Source organism: Eutrigla gurnardus (genome assembly GCF_963514095.1).
Source record: "Eutrigla gurnardus genome assembly, chromosome: 24".
Taxonomy (NCBI): domain Eukaryota; kingdom Metazoa; phylum Chordata; class Actinopteri; order Perciformes; family Triglidae; genus Eutrigla; species Eutrigla gurnardus.
In genome coordinates, this window is record NC_139935.1 from 11,021,730 (window position 1) to 11,043,033 (window position 21,304).

At 47.6% G+C, this 21,304-nt stretch overlaps 2 protein-coding genes across 2 annotated transcripts in view; one reads left to right on the forward strand and one right to left on the reverse strand.

The window, feature by feature from the left end:
- Nucleotides 1-1,631, forward strand: part of LOC311010061 (scavenger receptor cysteine-rich type 1 protein M130-like) — a gene marked incomplete at both ends in the record, with an annotated part of 155,385 nt that extends 153,754 nt beyond the window's left edge. Inside the window, one exon of the mRNA XM_084004542.1 lies at nt 1,551-1,631. Coding sequence (XP_083860668.1) covers nt 1,551-1,631 — 81 coding nt within the window. The remainder of the gene's footprint in view (nt 1-1,550) is intronic.
- Nucleotides 1,632-2,700: 1,069 nt separating this feature from the next.
- On the reverse strand, nt 2,701-20,610 carry LOC311009590 (ATP-binding cassette sub-family C member 4-like). The gene is made up of 30 exons (XM_084003867.1): nt 20,387-20,610; nt 19,874-19,984; nt 17,592-17,712; nt 17,286-17,510; nt 17,108-17,197; nt 16,292-16,455; nt 13,665-13,790; nt 13,088-13,337; nt 12,309-12,416; nt 11,974-12,063; nt 11,675-11,866; nt 10,456-10,550; nt 10,053-10,139; nt 9,577-9,673; nt 9,212-9,424; nt 8,967-9,104; nt 8,717-8,754; nt 8,390-8,640; nt 8,083-8,162; nt 7,602-7,752; nt 7,384-7,503; nt 7,190-7,300; nt 6,070-6,170; nt 5,736-5,927; nt 5,500-5,655; nt 5,317-5,406; nt 5,062-5,234; nt 4,796-4,901; nt 4,100-4,234; nt 2,701-4,016 (listed from the first exon to the last, which is right to left on the reverse strand). Exons 1-30 carry the CDS (start codon nt 20,458-20,460, stop codon nt 3,927-3,929), a joined length of 3,975 nt encoding a protein of 1,324 aa, XP_083859993.1. The 5' UTR covers nt 20,461-20,610; the 3' UTR covers nt 2,701-3,926.
- Nucleotides 20,611-21,304: the final 694 nt, after the last annotated feature.

Genomic DNA, 21,304 nt, shown 5'->3' on the forward strand with positions numbered 1-21,304 from the left:
TGGGCGTTGGTGCAGCTGAAGGAGGGCCGACTGAACAGGAAGGAGCTCGGGGAGCAGAGTAGCACCTCCAAATCCCCTCCAAAATCCTGGTCCTCACCTAGAAGGCACTCCACCATCTGACCCCCCCTCATCTCCCTGACCTCATCCCCCCCCTACCAACCCTCGTGGGCCCTCAGATCCACATCAGGTACTTAAGTATCCAAAAGTACATGCTATTACATTTACTTTAAATAAAAGTAAGAGTAAGAGTAAATTTCAAATAAAATGAATGGGATCACAGGACTACAGCAGATGTTGCAGATGCAGATGTTTATTAACAATCATTGAAATTGTAACCAAATGAACCTGCACCGTCCAACGGACTCTCTATCATTGGGAACTGGAACCCCCTCAAAGACCAATGTTGTCCCCACACCACTGGTTGAGAATCACTGTTTTACAAAAAACGACATCTCTGCTTTCAATAACTCAATGTTGAGGTCACTTGTCTTTACAGGAAGGACAATATAGGAGCACAACAAACTCTGTCTCCCCATGTATCCTTATGGGGAGGGATTACGTATTTCCACTTTTACGTAGATCCCAGTGGAGAGCGTGCACTGTGATAGGGTTACTTCTTTGACAAACACAGCTTGTGTCCAATAGTACTTAAAAAAAAAGAAAGAAAAAAAGACCAGACCTGAAAGTAACGAGTACTTTTCAGCCTTTCTAGAAATTAACTTGAGTAAAAGTATTTGTCTTGCAAATGTATTCCAGTAAGAGTAATAAGTACCAAAGAAATCTAATACTCAAGTAAAGTACAAATCCTCTGGATATGTACTTAAGTACAGTACTTAAGTAAATTTACTCCGTTACTGTCCACGGCCTACAAGCTTCATCCTCAGGCTCACAAACATCACCTACACCATCGGCATCAACATCAGCAGAGAGTTTGTGGGATCTGTTTGACAGTCGAGTGAACCAAACTCATATTGTGCAAAGTGCAACTTCGGATGCAACTGTGGAAGTGAAAAATTATTTAAGAGATCCTTTTATTCCAAGACGGGCAGATCCTGTGAAATACTGGCAAGAGCGACGTGCTGTCTTCCCTAATTTGTACCAACTGATTAAGACATTTTTAAGTGTACCCTGTAAAAGGATTTTTTCAAAAGCAGGGGAAGTGTTATCCAAAAAAATAAACAGACTCAGCTCAAAAAGAGCTGAACAAATTATTTTTGAATAAAAATCTTTGATTATTGTATTGCATATAACAATGTGTCATTTATTTATTTTTAATAATGTTTCTTTAATTCAACCTGTATTCTACTGAAATCAAGGAAACCTAAGACCGGCTCATTTCATAGTGGCACATAATTAGGAGTTTTCTTTGGCCAGAGCATGTAGTTCACAGAAGTGGCCGCTAGATGCCACTGTAGAGTCAGGTTTCATATTCGTTTCAAGGCTTCAACACAGACTGAAACATCGCTTCGAACCGTTTCGAAGCTTCCCATTGCCCATCACTAAGTCAAAGCGTCTCACCTTCGGATTCGTCTCATCTCGTGCTGTTGGAGATGAAACAAAGAGAAAACTCTTGGCTAACGTCCAACACCTCCGACCTGCAGCTCAACCGAAGCCAACTGGTGCCGGCCTGATGGCTTAATTGGCTGCCAGGTGCACACGACCGTCATCACACGTGACCCCGCCCCCTTTTTGCGCAACCCGATGATGACGTAATTCGTGTTTTTCCTCACATATCTACACAATGGGTGCAGTCGAATAGTCAAAAAATAAGGTCCTAACTCCTATTCCTAACTCCTATTCCTTGACCTCTGGGGAAAACGTCACGGGGTTAAGGAAAGGCGATAGGAGAACTCAAAAGGATTTAGGAATAGTCGACCGCGGTGCTCAGAGAATCCGACCAGACTTTCACTAAGCTACGTCATTATAACGCGGCCGCTGATGATTGACAGCTGATGATTGGCACCGGCGATTGACGTGCGTCTGCGCTGGAGAAACTACAATAATGGACTACAAAAAAACGCGTCGTCCACTTCTCCCCATGTTGGTTTTATAAACAGCTGGTTCACTGACCGGCTTCAGGTCCAGCAGCTCCTCCTTCCTGTTTGACCGGTTGCTTTATTTACTTTTCATTTGTGGTTTTAGTTTCGTTTTTGTCAAACATTTGTAACATGATTGAAATAAATAAAAAAAAAAACATTCAATTATTATCACTGTCCACACACATTTAATTATCACTATTCCAATTACTACATGTCTGCATGAAAGTCATTGTTAAATATGTAAATGCACATATCGTTTGTTTTCATGAACAGCCGAGGTGTGCGGCACTTTAAATGTTGCTCTCGCAAAGAATTGTGGGTCGGCGTAATCTCCTTTCCTTTCGCATAGGAAGGTCCGTTGCATCCTATGCTAAAGGAGCTCTGAAAGGAAGCATTGGAGCTCCTTTCCTTTGCATTTAGAGAATCCGAACAGCTCTTATCATGGCGGCCACTTGTTTACTTCCGAGTCACTTCTTCAGTTAGGAACCTTCCTAAGCAAAAAAGACTATTCGACTGCACCCCGGGACTCGAACCTCTGTCATCCCACCACTACACCAGATCATACACGGGTCACATCTCACCACATCTGAGCTGCGTGGAGAGCAAGTCTGTTAACATGAACACAGCTAATAATACAAGTACACATATACACACACTGATCCGAATCACCATACCTGCATGCTTTATTTGGACGTGGTGATGTCACACAGTAGTGAGGCCTGTATATGTTGTTGCCCAACAAATCAGCACAGAAACAAACACTTCGCCCCACGTTGGCGTTTCCATCTCGACATTCAGGTTGGAGGCTTTACCAGTAAGAGCTAACCAATCACAGTTAGGAGTTTATTATGGATTCATGTGTACCAGTGCAGTAAACACTGGGGACCAATGCCTGTCATTAACAGCTTTGAACGTTCACCTTTATCGCTCTTTATGTCTTCAAGCACCTGATAGTTTGCTCCGTCCCTGGGAAGGTCGGGGACATGACATCTGATAGAGTCGGGGTCGTCGGGCCAGCAACAACTAAACCTGCTTACCTTTTCTAGGGAAGTCCAAAAGCTGGTTTTCTCACTCTGCCGTGCTGGAAATCCCAAACTGAAACGTCCGGCTCGCTCAAAATAAACGTCTCCCTTCAACAACATGCATTTCTTCCACATCATTTTGGTCGGATACTATTTCCAAACCAGTTGCTCAGCCCATTAGGGGCAATCTGACTTCGTAAGGCAACAACCTTTTTGCATAAATAGAAATGTACCAAATATATATTCAAATCAAAAGTACAATTTGAAGTGTTTATCCAGCATTAAGGTACAAAGTATACATGAACAGAAACAACGTGTTTCCACTGGAGCAGCTTTGTTCAGATCGCCACCCGACCTCCGAACTCAGCAGTGAAACAGATACAAGTAACACTATGGCAAGTAAAAGTGCGTGGAACGTCTGGAGCGGCGGGTGTAGTGGAGGTACCGACCTGCAGGAGTCCATGGAAACTCCGCCGTCGTGCAGCGATGCTACCTGCGTTTACAGACGAGGCCACTTTGGATACATGTCATTGGTTCAATTACTCAGAATAAGGCACTTGCGGTTCTGTGAGGATTATGCTGCCGTTTACAAACCTAAGATAAATATGGAGCGTCCCATACAAACTGATTAATTTGCAGCACTTTTTTAGAGCTTTCTTGTCCTGAAGGAAACCCATTTGGCTCGGCCGTTCCAGGCCGCGCCGTCGGATCCTGTTTTCCTCGGCGGCTGGAGTGGATGAGGACTTTTTTTTTTTCCCCATCGGGCCCGTGTGCTTCCGCCAGAGGCTGGAGAGGTGCGGCACCGGCCTGGGCACTTGGGTGTCCTCCGGTGAGCCGTCCTGTATCAGTCCGAGCCTCCCCGAGCTCACAGGGCCGTCTCGAAGATCACCAGGGTCCCGTCGGACGTTTCGGCGTGTCCGTTTGACATCTTCAGATGGCTTCGGCCGTCGTGCGCCTGCAGACAAATCGTTTGCACGGTCGGATTGGCTCGGCTTTGGAAACGTGTCTCCGTAAAGTGTCTTGGAGGGTCAAACTCACCTGTTTAGCTGCCTCTATTAGAGCCGCCGCCTCCTCCTTGCCGCTCTGCTGCACCATTTTGTAAAAGATCCCGTCTGGGTCTTGAAGGAGGGTGTACGGCTCGTCGTACGCGTGGATTTTCCCTGCATCCAGAACCTGGAGATCAGATTGGGGATCAGTACTGATACTGTCTTCAGTATATTCACATACTTTACAAAGCTTTTCTGGCAGAGCGTTCGTGCTGCCATCCTCCTCTAAAAGGTGCAATCTGGTCATGTGACCATTTACTCTCGACATGCAACACTGCAAACATTTCACAGAGGTTTTATTACTTCAATATTTTCTGCTAACGGATTGATACATCATTTACTAACAACCTACTTTTACAACCTGTTGAAAATGTTTGTCACTATTGGGATCGATGGGATTGATTCAATGGGTTCAGTGCATTCTCCCTGCTGGCCATCAGGGGGCAGCGATGACACCATGATCCTGCTTCTCACTTGATTTATTAGCTCAGTAAACGCGCCCTAAAAGGACGTAATGTACTAAATGAACATCATGGATTGAAGAAGATTTGAAACTACAGATTGACCCCCCCCCCCCCCCCCCTGGTGGCCAGCAGAGAGAATGCATGTTTACGGAACGTGACAGGTTTAAACCCCCTTGCTCTTTAGAAAGTCCTCCTTTCTAGAGTCTATGAAGAAGAGGACTCACCAGTATCTTGTCGCTGTCTATGATGGTGTTGAGACGATGAGCGATAGTGAGCACGGTGCATTCTCTGAACTTGTCCCGGATGGTTTTCTGGATCAGACCATCCGTCCTGCAGAGACACGGTAAACACATGCATTTCAAGTCATAAAGCCTTTGATAAGAAGACGACACGTGTTTTGGTGTGGTCTTTCACGGTTGGAAGTGCTGCAGTAGTGATTTGAGAAGGTTCCACAGATCACAGCTGCATCTAAAAGCACCGATACGAGTACCTGGGGTCCACGTTGGCCGTGGCCTCGTCGATGACCAGGATGCGGTTCTTCCTCAGGATGGCCCTGGCCAGACACACCAGCTGTCTCTGGCCCACGCTGAAGTTGGAGCCCGACTCGGCCAGAACCGTCTCCAGCTTCCCTGGCAGCTCCTCCACCACGGACTTCAGCTGCACCTGCAGGGGAACGCAGAGTCAGCGTTCTCCACGACGACGGCTAGTAAACTCAACTCTCCGAGTCCGCCCGTTGGATACCGACCTCCTCCAGAGCCGTCCACAGGTCTTCGTCCGTTTGCTGGTTGAAAGGGTCCAAGTTCTTCCTCATGGAGCCTGTGAACAGCACCGGGTCCTGGGGGACAGGGTGGGGGGGGTGAACCACATGGAATGAGGGTCTCTAACTACATGTTAGTGACATACAAACACAAGGCCAGCTGATCTTCACCTGAGGGATGATGGACATCTTCTGGCGCAGGTCGTGGAGGCCGATCTCAGAGGTCAAAATGCCATCGATGTAGATCTTCCCCTGAGGCTCCGCCAGGCGGAACAGAGCCGAGACCAGAGAGCTCTTCCCGGCGCCCGTTCGACCCACGATTCCCACCTGACGCGACGGGAAAGAACAAGTTTCAAGCGGCAGCTCGGGTCTACCGCCATGTCCTCCGAACACACCACGCGTCTCACCTTCTCCTTGGGTCTGAACATGGCCGACAGGTTCTGCAGCACCGGCGGTGCGCCGCCGCCGTAGGAGAAGTTGATGCGGTCGAAGGTCACCGAGCCTTTGTTGGGCCAATCGGGAGGAGGGCGTTTCGGGGTTTCCCAGGGTGCTTCGCTCTCTAGTTCGGTGTACTCCACCACTCTCTCCACTGACGTCATCTGGACAGTCAAGAGGTCAAACCAAAACCCGCTGAGATCAACACTTTCATCATTTCTATTGATTATTAACAATGCAGTCATTTGGACTTCACACACAGTAAGAAGGTTTTAGTAGTGAGGTTGCTTCTCCATGTGTTTTTACCATGTTCTCCACCTCGGCGCTCTGCCGGACCCCCCACTGGAACATGCCCATCAGTGTGACGGAGTAGGTCAGCGCCAGACCCACGGAGCCGGCGTCCAGCTCTGACAGAACCCACAAAAACACACCTTTTATTGCAGTTTCATTACAGCGGCGGCTGTGGCCGTCTCTAAATCCCCACTCGGATTTTCAATGCTTATGATGCTGTATTGATGTGTTGTAGTTGACCACCAGACGCCACCAGAGGTCTCTGTGGTGCCAGAGAACCATGGAGACTTGTGGTTTCTGTCTCTTTTTGCTTTAAAGGAGTCATAACCTGGTTTTATACGTATCCAGCCCCCCTTGGATCGCTTTGGATCAATTCGTAAAACTTATTAGAAAAAAAAAAAAAAATTTTAATCAAACATTGAGCTTGTTCTGACCCTTTTTCGTACCGCGATTTTATCACGCGAGATTACGCGCGAGGTTTTGACTGGTCCGGATGTGCATTGTATAATATGTAATGAGGCGCGCGTTGATTCGCCGCAGGAAGGACAGAGCCGGGGGGGCTTGCCTGCATGCAGACTCCAAAACATAATGGCGGCGCTTCGGCGATTTCAGGTAGCGGACGGGGCGGGGTTGGGTGGTGAAAGAGGGGTGGGCTTATGCAAGTAGCCGCCACGGTGACGTCACCGAAGGCGCAGAATCAAAATCTCGTGCTTTAGGAATGCACACCCTTGTGTGCTATTCCTGTTCGGAAAAAGAGCAGAAGCGAAAAAACGGCGCCACTTTCAAACTCCAGCCTTTCAGGCAAGTTTCAACTGAGGTCAAACACAGATATGCATGTTTTAACAAGAGAAATTGCGATTTCCTGGTGATGACTCCTTTAAAAACCTTCATGTTGGATTTAATTTCACATTGACGTGACTACCCAGCGGGGTTACATCCACTTTTAATGTTACGTGTTGTAAATGTCTTTGATGTAATCAGGTTATGGGTGTAACTGCGGGTTTAGATGACAGACAAAGCGGTGAAATGTCAGGAAGGTAGAGGAAACAGATACCGCCCAAGCCTAGTCAGCAGCACAAAGTGTGTCGGGGTTTGTTTGTTTGTTCATTGTTCAAATATTCAACATCTTCCTTACGGTCTCTGAGCAGCAGGCAGCCGAACGTTGTGATGGTCACGAAGATGGAGCACATGCCGTCGAGACGGAGAGCGAACCAGCGAGAGGTGGTCAGGAACAGGAACCAGGCCTCTGTTCGGGACAAGGACATATACCGTCAACGGCGTGCTGGTGTGGCTCACGGCGAGTCTCTGAGTGCGGAGGCTGAAGCGGACCTGAGTGCAGGTCCTGGTGGGCATCGAAGGTGTTCTGGAACCTCTCCTCCGCTCCGAAGGCTCGGATCGTCCACAGGCCCTGAAGGGACGACGACAGGTGGGAGAACACTGGACTCCGAGCTGCAGGAGAGACGAGGTCGTCACGAACGCAACGCACGCGTGCGTGGGACGCACCGTATTTCTAAAATGGACATCCTGTCGCATTGTGGGACACTCACTGGTGGACTCGAGGCGTTTGATGTTTCTGGAGGTCTGCAGGAAGTAGCGGCGCAGGTAGAGGAAGACGAGGAGGAGGGGGAGAACCGGGAGGAGGATCCAGGGGATCACCGACACCGCCACGGCGATCACCCCGAGAATCTGCAGGAACACCTGCTCGGAGAAAACAAAAAGCACTTTCTTTTCAACCTTTTTTTTTTTTTACAAAAACATCATTGAACAGAAACAGGAAGAAGAACAATGGGGAATTAAACCAAGAATGGAACACAATCACAAATGTGAAATCTTGTATTATGAACCCAACCATCCACACTTCCAAGGTGGGGCTCTCCTGTGAGAACCATTTTCCTGTTACAGCCTTTTCAGCAGCTACCAGCAGGATATTGAGTCAGTACTGTAGTTCTCCAGGTACGAGTCCAAAGAACAGGGATTCATCAACTCTGGCTTCAGTATCGAGGCTCTCCTGGCCTGATCTCCCCTCACCTGAATGAAGTCCACAAAAGTCCACGGCATGTTGGAGTCCAGCTGGCCAATGTCCTTTGAGAACCTGTTCAAGACTCTCCCTGAGGAGAGACAGGAGAGGGTATCTTACCATGGAAGTAGTAACTTCACATTTACTTTTTACAGTGCCGTCAGAGCCTTTGGTTTTTAAGTCACGTGACCCCTCCCCTCACAGTTTAATCATGCTCCAATAAGTCGGATTAAACGATACAGCTACCGGAAGGAGCGAGTCCCGACACACACAGTAGGAAACACTCTTTTCCAACACACGGAAGCAGCTGGTACTTACCGATGGGGTTGATGTCAAAGAAGCGTACGGGCGTTCGGAGGATGGAGTTGAACATGCGGTTGTGCAGAGTCTGTGCACACCTCACCAGCACGTGGAACAGGAACAGATTCCGGATGAAGCCAAAGAGGAGGACGGCAGCGGTCAAGCCTCCGTAAACCCCCAGGTAGAAGGTCGTATCCAGCTGGGCGGTGGCGTTGGCGGCGTGTTGGACCGCCGTGCTGTTGCCCGTCAGCTTCTCCTGCTCGTCAGCCCTGAGCGGTCAAAATGCAACGTCAAACAAGGGAATCAAGCGCATTCACAATTATTTGCCACATTCTTCCAGCTTACCAGTGAGCCAGCCACCAGTCCTGCATGATGTATGCTACCTACAGATAGAAAGCAACAGGTCATAGGTCAGAGACAAGTCTTTATGTCCTTCTGTCCGAATTTCTGAAGAAATAACAATTTCATGTCACGAATTTGCGAAAAACGCAAACCAACCAAATACATTACTTGAGAAAAATATTGTGTTCTTTTTTGCGATCTCTGATAAAACCTGACACCGCCCCAGATGCCCTCCCTGGGCCTTCCCGTGTACCTGAGCCAGGATGTTGACCGCTATGACAACCAGCAGGGCCACCACGTTGGCTCCGGCTTTCAGGTACTTGACGTACAGACTCACTCCGATGGTTCCCTGAGCGCGGCTCTCCTCGGCGACCGTCTGCACCGCCTCCGCCTGCATGGACGACACCAAACCAACCACGCGCTTCAGCCGGACAGTGAAGGGAGTGAGCGGACCTGGACTGTGACGCCGGCGGGTTGTGTGTGTATGGGCGTACGAACCGGTAACTGGTCTCCGTCTTTGACCGAGTGCACGGAGGAGGCCTGTGAGCGCACAGAGTTCTGGGACACAGTTCTCCTCCGCATGAGGACGTCCTCGGGAGCCTGTTGCTGCTGCTCCTCCTCCTCCTCCTCCTCCTTCTTCTTCAGCAGGGAGGTGAAGTCCACTCCAGATCGCTGCAGCTCCGCGTACTTCCCCTTCGCCACCATGTGACCCTGACATGTGAACACACGGGACATTTACATCACTACCTGGAATTCTGTGGAGAAAAGCACACTCCCTGTATGTTAACGTGAGGCACAAGAAGCCTCATTGTGTGTGTTTGTTATGACGCAAACGGATTATGACACTCCGTACAGGCACTGACCTCCTTCAGGACCAGGATCTGGTCCGCTGCCTGCAGGTACTGCAGCTGGTGGGTGACCAGGATGCGAGGCTTGTTCTTCAGCAGGCCACAGATGCACCTGAAACACGGACGTACGGTGAGGAGGGTGTCGGGCCTGATGCCTGATGTTATGAACAGAGCGGCGAGGTTGATGGAACAAATCCCAAGTACCCCTGATGTTTGGTTTACCGTTAGCGGGAGTGTCTGATCTAAAACGGAAACGCGGCAGGAAGAGTGGGGCCGACTTCAATTGTCTGCCTGACACGAGCGGCGCTGCGCCACTTCCTGGCTCGGCGCCAGTTCTGGCATTTCAACCTCTCCTTCACCTTCTTGTACGGGAACGTTGTCCCGCCGAGGCTTTCCGCTCCGGCTTTGAAGCTCGCCGTGAACAGAACCCCCACCGTGTGTGACACTGATATATTCTATCTAACGCCGCATGCATGTGTTCCTTCACTCACTGTTCGAAGAGGTGTCTCCCGACCTCGGCGTCCACGGCGCTCAGAGGGTCGTCCAGCAGGTAGACGTCCGCGTCCTGGTACACGGCCCTGAAAACACACGCCGCGGTCTGGTTAGCGTCGGCTGGCAGCGAAGTCATTTTTTTCTTGTTGGAACGGCGTCCTGTTTTGACAGTTTGCGCGTCTCGGGAGGTTTTGGAATCTCACGCGATTGTTACGCTGATTCCAGACTGCCACGCTTTTCATAAAAAAAAACAGTTTATCCCAGTTTATCCCGCTGCCTTAACAGTATAGAATTAAGTCTTTATTTAAGAAATAATTAAATGTCTTTGCTGTACCATCTGGAAAAGCCTTAATTGCAATAAACTTGGATCAATGCCATCATGAGACTCTTGACTCCTCCCACCTCGCCAGGTTGACGCGAGCCTTCTGCCCCCCGCTGAGGGTGGCTCCTCGGTCCCCGATCAGGGTCAGGTCTCCGTCCGGGAGCAGCTCCATGTCCTGCACGAACACAACGGAGACACAGAGACTCATGGGAAATCGACAGCATCGTGCCATTTTTCAGCTGGAAGAAAAGCACTTAACGTAGCCTATTAAATGCCTAACATCGATCATTATTGTTAAGGCAGATTATATGAAGAAAAAAAGATTTCTACATTAATACCAGAAGGAACATCAGCTGACTCGTTTAGGAGAAGTAAAGTCAGGTGCCGCCAAGATGATTGAGTTTCACAATATAAGTATATTTCACAATAAAGCGCTTCAAAAGAGACGTGCTGTCTGTGAGTAAGACAGAGAGCTCTCTATTCCTCACAACTGCAAGTCTAAAATTAGCCGAGGGGGAACTAACTTCATCAGACACTAATTACATTGTACTTCATCCCAGCGCTGCTCAGTCACACAGACGGACTCGCCTTGAGCATGACTTTGTAAAAACCAGTATTCACATCCCTTTTTAACACTGGGTGAGTCAGCGTATCGGATAAGAACGACGAGGGCCCTCGTAAAGATAAAAGTACAAGGTCGTGTGTGTGTCAGACAACACTCCCGCGATAGGTCCATAAAGACAATGGTGCGTGTGTTTGGTCTGCGTCAGAGCTGGCTTTAATTTGGATCATTCCGTTGCATTACGCACAGTAATAAGTGGACAGTCACGGGACTCGCAAGTAACTCATTTACTGGGAACGGCATGGTCACCTCTCCTCTTGTTCCACACCGACAGTTCAGTGCAATCACAGGTCATGTTCAGTAAGTAAGTACTAGTCCTAGAGCCCAAACTGCTTAAACCAGAATGACCACTCTCTGTCGTATAAACAAAAATGACCTCTTTTATGCTGGTACGCCTCCGTCAAACAATCACATTTCAGTTTACATCCAAGTCTGTCTAAAATGTCATTATTACCTTGGACTTTAACCACCGAAATCTAATTCCCCCTCGAGTCAAAGCCGGGGCGCCACAAACAATCGGGCTGTTCACACAGGATGTGCCGCATTTTCCAGTAATAGTTTCTCCGTCTGATCTATTTTGTCTGCAAACCTTCCAAGTAAATACACTGCTGATCCTCTGTGAACTCTATAGACGACGTATCCTATACGTAACATGCCAGTAAGAAGTTGGAGCTCACCCTCTTCAGAGCGCAGGCTCGGATGACTCTCTCGTACTTCTGGGGCTCCAGCTCTTTCCCAAAGAGGATGTTGCTGCGGATGGTTCCGGGGAACACCCAGGGCTGCTGGGCGGCGTACGTCAGCTGACCCCTGACCTTCAGCAGGCCCTTTTCACTCGGCAGCTCTCCCAGGATGGTGCTCAGCAGGGACGACTGGACAAAGAGACAAGCTGGCCGATGAGAAACACGGAGACAAACGCACCTCTAAGCCCTTTTTCTTATTCGGGGGTTCGCTACGAGGCCGTGAGAAGATAGCGGACCTTTCCGGCCCCCACGGGTCCGATGACAGCCAGCAGCTGATTGGAGCTCAGAGTGAGGGAGAGGTTCTGCAAGGATGGAGCGTCCAGACTCTGCAGGGGCACAAAACACATCGAAGCAGGTTTTTAATAAGATGCCACCATTCTTGGAGTAATCATCTGCAGACGTTGTAGAGGACTGGTGCTGTATATATAGATGAATATGTATAGATATATGTATATAAAACTGTTAAACTAGCTCGATATAAGATACTGTGATATTTTTCATCGTACTCCTACATAGTGCCTGTGATCCACAAGAGGATCGGGTGTATTCCACTGAACTTAAGGGACCTGACCTTGTCCCAGTAGCAGACCAGGTCTTGGATCTCCACACAGGCATCCTCCTTCTCTTCGTGCGGCAGTGCAGCTTGGCTTTTCGTGATCTCGTCGAGCATCAGGAACTCCTTCGCCGTGAGAAAACAAGCAGAGGGTCAGTGCCCGGTCCTCAGGGTTAAACAACAATCAGACATGTATGAGTTACATCTATGTGCCATGCGCACATACAAGGATGGGGGGGAGGAGATGAGCCTTGTGCTGCAGCGGTCGGGTAAATCATTCGGGAATGTTTCCTAACCGACAGTTAAGCTGATTTGAAATTGCGTGTCATGCTAACCGTATCTTTATAAGGGAAAATAGAAGGAAGTAGATAGAGATGGTGGCTTTACAGAGCTGGACCTTCACAATTCATGCCATGTGAGAGATTAACCTGAAATGTGATACGAGCCAAAGAACTGGATGCACCCGAAACACTGCAGCCTCTATCTGGTTTCATGTAGACCAGGCAGCTTACGGTGAGAATGAAGTGACAGCGGCCTTGTGACTCTCATCGAACGGGGAAATCATTTCTTATTCACTTAGAAGAGAAACAATGGAAGGAGGAAGATGGAGTAGCAGCAGGGGGCGGGGCTTAGCAAAGGGTCAAAAAAGACCCGACTGAAAAAGACGACTACTTATCCCACAGCAAAAATATGCTGCTTTAATGGACATTTTTAACAAAAGACGCGCTGTAATAATGAAACAAAACCCATTGCTTTTACATTCCACGGGGAAGGAATCGAACATACGAAATCCGTACCTGAATCCGACGGACGCTGACGCGGCTCTCGTACAGCTTCTCGATGGCATTGGGGAAGAAGAGCGTGACGGTGAGTCGCACGGCCGTGTACAGCGACACCGTCACGAAGACGCGGCTGGCCGAGATGGTGTTTCCCAGCAGGACGTAGAGGGTGAAGGTGATGAAGAGGATGACCTTGCTGGCGCAGAAGAAGGAGGCCATGTTGAGGCCTCGTAGGTAGGAGCTCTTCATGATCTTGGAGATCTCCTTCCTGATAGAGAGGGGAGCATCATGGATGGATATACCCTTGAAATGCTTGGAGTGAAGAAGACTTCAAACTAGAGATCAAGACCAGAATCTTACTGGGATAATAAATCATGTGAGAAGTAGGGTCATAGTCAGATTTCTTTGGCATGCAGGTTTAAGGCACTTCAGCGTTGGCTTCACTTCTCAGAACTGGAGGTTCTTATTTTTCTCTGTAAGCGTCTAAACATAGATAAGCACCTCTAGGCCCCGTATCTCTTCATCTAAACGCTTCTTCTACAAATACCCCCACTTCGGGGCAAACGCGAGAACAAGACCTCTTTCATGCGTTTACCTTCTGACCTCGCAGACCAGAGCAGCAAACGGTTTCTCCCAGGCGTACATCTTGATGATCCTCATGCCCGACACCACCTCGTTCATCGTGCGGATTCTGCTGTCGGTGAGAACGGCCGTCTTACTCCTGTCGGGAAAAGACAAAAAAGGTTTCCAGTCGCTTGCTGAACGTACGCTGGATTATTGTGATTGTGTGTGTGTGTTAGGGGTGTACGGTATAAACGGTGCTGAAGGTATACCGGTATGAATTTCGCTACGGTATGGATTTTGACGTAACCGCGGATGTGTCCTCCGCAGACTAGCAGCGGGAAGAAAATAGCTGTCTCTGCGTCTCAGACATCGCTCACGCAGGCATTTTCCAGAGGCAGTCCTTACGCCAAAAAAAGCCAGCGGTGGAACGAGGTAACAAACGCCGTCTCTGTTTACCTGTGTAAAGATATGGTTCCATTTCAAACGGTCGATCGAAAGGGATTCAAAGATATGGTCAAGGCACTGGATCCCAGGTACGTGTTACCTGCGCGAACACATTTCAGTCATATTGAGATGCCCAAACTATATTTAAAAAAATTGATTTGTATACACAACCAGTGTGAATTTGCAATTTAATAGTAGGCATTCTCTCAAAAATGTATCAGGATGTGTGTAGAATAATTCCTAATCATTATCATTATTCTTTATATATATGCACATACCTTTATTCATTTTATGAATATATATTTTTTTATGTTGTGTGTTCTCAAATAACATAAAATGTATGTGGATGTGTGTACATATAGAATAATGAATTATTTATTTTACAGAGAGAAGTGCCAGAGAGCCTGTTGTTGAACGTGCAGTCGGCATATGTAAGAAGATTGTGAGTGCGTTTTCCTACTCATGGAAAAGGAGGAGAGAATTGGCTGATGCCCAGGCTGAACTTTGACTACCTCCTCACCGCCTCATCACCGAAACGCCAACCAGATGGGGATCTCGCCAGAAAATGATCCAAAGGGTGATCGAACAGGAAAAAGCCATATCTCAGGTCCTTAGGACTGAAAAGAAAACCCGGCACCTGGTGCCATCATGGCAAGAGATGGATGTTCTGGAGTCAGTGAGCAAGACCCTTGGCCCCCTGATTGAGTTCACTGATGCACTCTCCGGAGAAGAATATGTCAGTGTATCATACCTCAAACCTGTGCTCCATCTTCTCAACAACACTGTCCTGACTCCAGCTGAAGATGACACAGACCTGACAAAGGATATGAAGAAGTCCATCCTCAAGTATTTAAATGAAAAATACTCTGAGGCTGCCACAGATGACCTGCTAGACATGGCCTCCCTCCTAGATCCACGTTTCAGAGCAACATACATCGCAGATGACAGGAAAGAATATATAAAAACTAAAGCTGCAGCAGAGATTACGTCACTGCTGCAAAGACAGGCTAATTCTACCCAAGAGCCTCAAACAAGAGAAGCTGCAGAAGAAGGAGCTGCAGTAGAAACTGCAGAGGCAGCCGCGGCACCAAAGAAAGCAAAGCGAAGTCTGGGTAGCTTTTTCAAGAAAGCTCAACCAATTGGCCCAGTTGCCTATTCCAGTAGAGATGCTGTGGAAGCTGAGCTCAAGAGCTACCTGCAGGCAGAGGAGGTTGATGGCGAGACAGATCCCCTGGAGTGGTGGAGGCTGCACAAGGCAAATTTTCCAAGAGTGGCATGCTTGGCCAGGAAATACCTCTGTATTCCTGCCACCAGTGCCCCTTCAGAGAGGGCATTCAGCACTGGTGGCAACATTGTGACCTGCCACAGATCAGACAGACTTGTCTTCCTTGCTAATAACCTGTAATACAACAGCCACTTTCAGAAATGAATGAGTCATAAGAAGGGATGTTAAATTACAATATTTGTTAAGCAAATTTTGTTTGTTTTTGCACTAAGAACACTGTTGTACTTTTTTTGTTTGTTGCACTATGTAGGCCTATTCATGCTTTGTTACTGAAGAGCAGCTACTTATTTCTAATGTTGTGTTATGAGAGTTGTTGCATCATGTTTATTGATGTTGATGAAAAAGTTTCTCTCCTGCTGTTATTGAATTTACTTGAATTTAATATTATGCTGCTATATTTTATTGTTTTAAGGGTAAAAGCAATGAGGCCAATGGAACATAGACACAATGTGCAATTATGACAATTCTTGCAATACTGTTGCTGAAGAAGAGTCACTTACTTTGTTTCAACAAATATACCATTGTGGTAGTTTTATTTTGTTCAAGTTTGTTGAGGGAACGATACCTCCATTCCAGCTGCACTTGAATTCAGTTTGTATTTTAACTTTGTGCAGCTTGATTATATTGTATTCAAAAAAGATATGTTTTTCACAGATGAGAAAATATTTAGCATTTTTTTCTATTGCAGTTTTGCTCAATAAATGTTCTTAAAACACTTCTGTACTATGTGAAATGTGTCCTAGTAATACAAAAGTACTGTAATAGCTGCCTAACCAGTATTTTACCAATTCAGAAGCATTTACATAGAAACTAAAAGATCAAATTAAAATGCCGCGATATAATACCGTTACCGTCTATGCCTCAAATCATACCGTGATATCAATTTTAGTCCATACCGTACAGCCCTAGTGTGTGTGTGTGTGTGTTACCTGAAAGTGGAGAAGAGCCGTCCAAACAGGGTCTGCACGGGCATCAGGAACATGAGAACCACCATGCCTGCCAAGCACGACGGGCCGATCTCCACCCACAGCAGTCCCACCACCGCCGCCGCCTGGAGAGGCCCCACCCACAGGAAGTGCAGGAAGATGGTCACCTGTTGAAGAGAACGCCCCATGAATGAGCTGTAACAGCATCACTACTTCCAGGGCTGGACGTATTGGACAGCGGGGACAGGGATTATCCCAGCAGGCTCTGACCCGCTGATTAAAGTGAAACTCAACACTCTGACGGGATCAAGTGAGTTCAGCGTGAAAAGGCCAGAGAACACCAAACAGAGGGATTTGCTCCCGTGTGAACAGACGCGAGACACCATAACCACCAATTTATCCTGCAGCTTTAATCATAACCTCAGAACTCAAGACGCTTCATAAGCAGTGGCACGCTAAATTAGGTCAACGGTGCATTCCTGAAGCTCACTTCACCGGAGGGCACCCCTCGCTGCTCACACGCAACGTGATCCAGTTATTAGGGAGGATATCCAAAATAACAAAACAAATGAATCGGAACGCTCCCCTGTGAACAGTAAATACGTGTTGGAGAGCTGGTAACGTTAGCAGCAGGGAGCTAACAGCTAACACACTGAGGTATGTGATGATGCGTTCAGACTCCTCAGTAAAAATGACTATTAGGCCAACGTGAAAATGTAGTTTGACACCTGAATGAATACAGTGGTTTGAAGTAGATCAATATACAATAAGATAATATAATAATATTTTCCCTCCCTGAAAGCCTTAAATTGAACGTACGTCATCGAACTTGTTGACGTCGTTGGACAGGAGGTTGACGATCTGGCCCGTGGTCGTCTTCCCCATGGCCGAACTGCTTAAACGCAGAGCCTGGACAGAGACAGAAGGCGGTCAGTGAACGAGCGTCGCTTTGCCGTGGACGCCGCGCAGCGCTCGGGGGGGGGGGGTCGACGCTCACCTTGTTGTAGATCATGTGACACATGGCCACGCGGATCTTCATGCCCGTCCTCTGGACGTGGTAGAAGTAGAGGTGGTGCAGCAGGGCCAGGCCGATGGTGCAGATGGACAAACCCGCCGCGTAGCCCAGCGTCTCGTGGAGAGCCGCCATGTTGTCGGGGTCATAATTCTCAAAGTACACAATCATCTTCCCCAGGATGACTGGCTGGACCACTTTAATGACCTCCTGAGATGCGAGGAAGGACATATTCACGAACATGAACAATAATCCTGGAATATTTGCTGAGGTTTCAAAACCGACACTCACTTCGATGAGGGTGAAGAGTCCCAGCACTGCGTACGGTTTGAAGTAGCACCTAATGATGCATTTGCCGAGCGTCGGTGTGCGCAGCTCTTTGGTCGCCGTCTGCACCTCACGGTCCCAGTATCTGCCGTGACAGAAAGACGGCGTGTTATTTGAGGTTATCGCGTGAGAAGAACGCGAGCCTTGCATCCAGATGAGTCAGGACTCGTCTGCCAGGCACATATATATGAACAAGGAAAGGGCAAGTTGTAATCTGCTACCATACTCCCGGGGTAGTTAGGCTGTAAAATGACAAAGCATTATTCAGATTTACAACTTGTCTCAGCACTTTAACACCAAGCAAGAGAGGAGGAGACGTGACTAACAGCTGGGAGAACTGGTGGGCGGGATTTCATGCTTATTTGAAGTCACTATGAATTCAACAGACAACAATGATTACTCTGGGGAAAGCATGCTAGAATTCAGACCACGAAACAAGCAAGTAATCAATAGCTGTGTGTGAAACTCTACTGAAGTGCTGTGAAGTCGAGTTTCCATGAGTTGGATGTGGAAGGAGTGTTTTTGGTGGTGGAAGTGAGAGGTAAAACTCCCGGGTTCCTCCACATGTTGTAAAACATCAGGCTTTATGATCCTTTCCGGTTCTCCCGCTCCCTTCCGGTCGAGGTTAACCATTAAAACTCCGACCGGGTTTTCAGCTCTGAAGCCAGGCTGAGCTCTACTGAGCCATGTATTAATTCTATTTTATTTATATTGTCATATCACAACTAAAGTTATGAGGACACTTTACACAGAGCAGGACAAGACCACGTCCTTATTAGATATGATTAATGTCTATTTATAAGCTACATTGATCCAGGGGGTTCAGCAGACTACAGGCTAGAGACGGAACTGCATCATCACAATTATTGTGACCATAATTATCAGCTATAAATATTATCACAGTATTGTACAAATATGGTGAAAATGTTCAGTAAGTACCGACATACACTAATCATGTCAATAATGTATTGAGGAAGTTGGACATTAAAAGGAAGAAGGCTTTAGCTTCACATTTTCCATAGTGGGTTTAAATGCCCACAACCTTTAATCAATACATGAAATGTTACAAACACAGCAACGTGCATGGAAGTAACAATACAACCATATGGTGTCTGGAATAAATATGGAAATCAAATGAGCAGCACTGATTTGATGTCCTCTCCGTCAGTTTGTAGATGAGGACCAGGACCCAGCAGGACAGCTGGGTTGGCCTGTTGCATGCCCACTCTGTACACAAGGGAACAGCAGAGGTTATTATTTTATACCATTATCACCGTTATTGTAGCTGAATCGCACATCAAGTGAAAGAGTTTCAGTTCAGAAGCCCCCCATCGTGCATCGAGTTCCCAGTTAGCTTACCTTGCGTTGGCTGTGAGGCTGAGGTGGTCGTCAGGGAGACGATTTGATGGGTTACCTCCATCTTTTTCCTGCATGTTCTCCAGACACAACATTCTCTCCAACATCCTTGGGAAAGTAGTCGCCAATCAGCTGTGTGACTGCCTCGATAACGGCGGTGTACTTGAGGACTTCCAGTCGGGGTTTAGAGTACATCAGGGCTGATACAGCATACACATGACCGTCGAAGAGCATCTGACAAAAGGACTGGTGTCTGGACTCGTCCTGCGAGATCGTAGCGCTGCACAGTCCACAAGCTTCTTCCTCTTCTCTCTCCGCACGAACAACAAACCTTCTCAACGCCAAGGTGAGCACATCACGTCACCGTGATAAGTAACCACGCAAGGAACGATTCTACTCTTCTATACAGGCCATCTGTTTGCTCTGGTCCACATGGAGCATCAGGCCGGGGAGTGCTACCATGGCGACGTTGAAAACACAAGGTACGTTTCTAACAAGACAGCAGGCAGGCATCATGCTGCCATAATATGAGGAATCAGACGAAACCTTTGACATGCAAACTGTATTTCAGAGAAAAGGTCACTCCAATTGTGGGAATATTTTCTGAAACTTATAAGGAATATATATATATTTATATAGATATATATATACACACGTTTCTCAAATGTTTGCTGTGCTTGATTGTGTGTTCCTGATGTTGGCGTCCCCCCACCATAGTCCCATAAAACCCCACAGGAAACACTGGAATAGATCATGAATGGACAGGCCGGATAAGCATCCATCTACTGTGTAAAGATTGGAACTAAGGCGGCTGCGATTCAAGCTCCAGACTTATGACACCGTGGTTGCCAACCTACCACCCGGGTGAAAACATGACTTTTCCCCTCTACCTCTGCAGATCCTGCCCGAGTCTCTCCGACCTGTCCTCCGCCAGCACCTCGTACATGTCGTCCTCCTCCAGCCTGCGTTTGGCTCCAGTGCGAAACAGCGGGTTGAGCCACCTGATGGAAGAAGAGCCAGTTTGACAGACAGTCAGTGACCCATGATGCATCCAAACGCGCTAATGTGAACACGTCACGGTCTGTCAATGTGACAGTGTGGAACATGTGGTGAAACATCATCATCGGACATGGGGGTTAACGGGCTCGTGCGTCTGATGGAGAAGTGACGCGCTTTCACATTCAACCGGAAGTCTCTGAAACTTTCCCTCAAACTTTCAAAACGGACCGTGAACGCTCAAACGCAGGGAATTACCTCGCTTTGTGACAGCCGCGTGGGATTTAAAAAATTGAATATTTTAACGTCACGACGTTGTCACGTTACGTTTGTGGCCACGTTATATATTTTTTTCTACTCCTCCACACACGTTAGCTAACGGCGTTCACCCTCGTTAGTCGACTTACCAGAAGAAAACCTTGGATAAAAGGCTCGCCGTCGCTGCTGGGTTCGTCTTGGTATTTCCACTGACTTTCTCCATGGTGGCCGGCACTCACACGGTAGTTTCCTTTCAACTTCCTCCCCTTTTAAACACTGCTGCTCACTTCGGCTCACATTACCAAGCTAGCGGCGGCGGCAGCGGCCACCCGGCGGAGTGTTTCGGCTTCAGGCACACGAGCTAACTAACGCCTTCAGCACAGAGAAGATAACATTAAAGAGCACCTCCAATGGCTCCGCCCCCCGGGACTCACCGATTGGCTAGAAATAATGTTGGCCCCACGCCATTGGCTCTACTCTCTGCTCTGCCTTGACACGATTGGCTTACACGACAGACAAATAAACTGGGAGAATAGAGCTACTTTCACTCACATTTTACCTATAGAAGGAGCAACATAACAGTAAACATAAGGTCACTGTCATATACATATATTTTAATATGAAGCATTGGACGAGTTGTTTATGTTTCGTTGAAATATTTCAAAATGGTGAAAAAAGTCAACCTTCTATATTTGTATTAGTAGTAAAACCACCATTGTCATTCACAAATACAGTGAAATCTCAGGTTTCCAAACAGTTCAAAGGACGTCCGGCTTGAGGGCAATATTATCAGAATGACTTGGCAAAAAATCTCTCTCTGTCTCTCACTCTCTCTCACACACACACACACACACACACACACACACAGTTGATCAGGGAATACAGGCTGCCAACAACTTATCATTAGTCCATGGAAAAAGGAAATAACTGCTTTCACTTCCAGCTATGTTTTGTTTGCTCTCCTGATTTGGTGACACGTGTCGTGTGTGCGCACACACACACACACACACACACGGATATCCTTTAAATAAAGAGCAGGTGAGATGACAGACGCCCTCTGACTCACT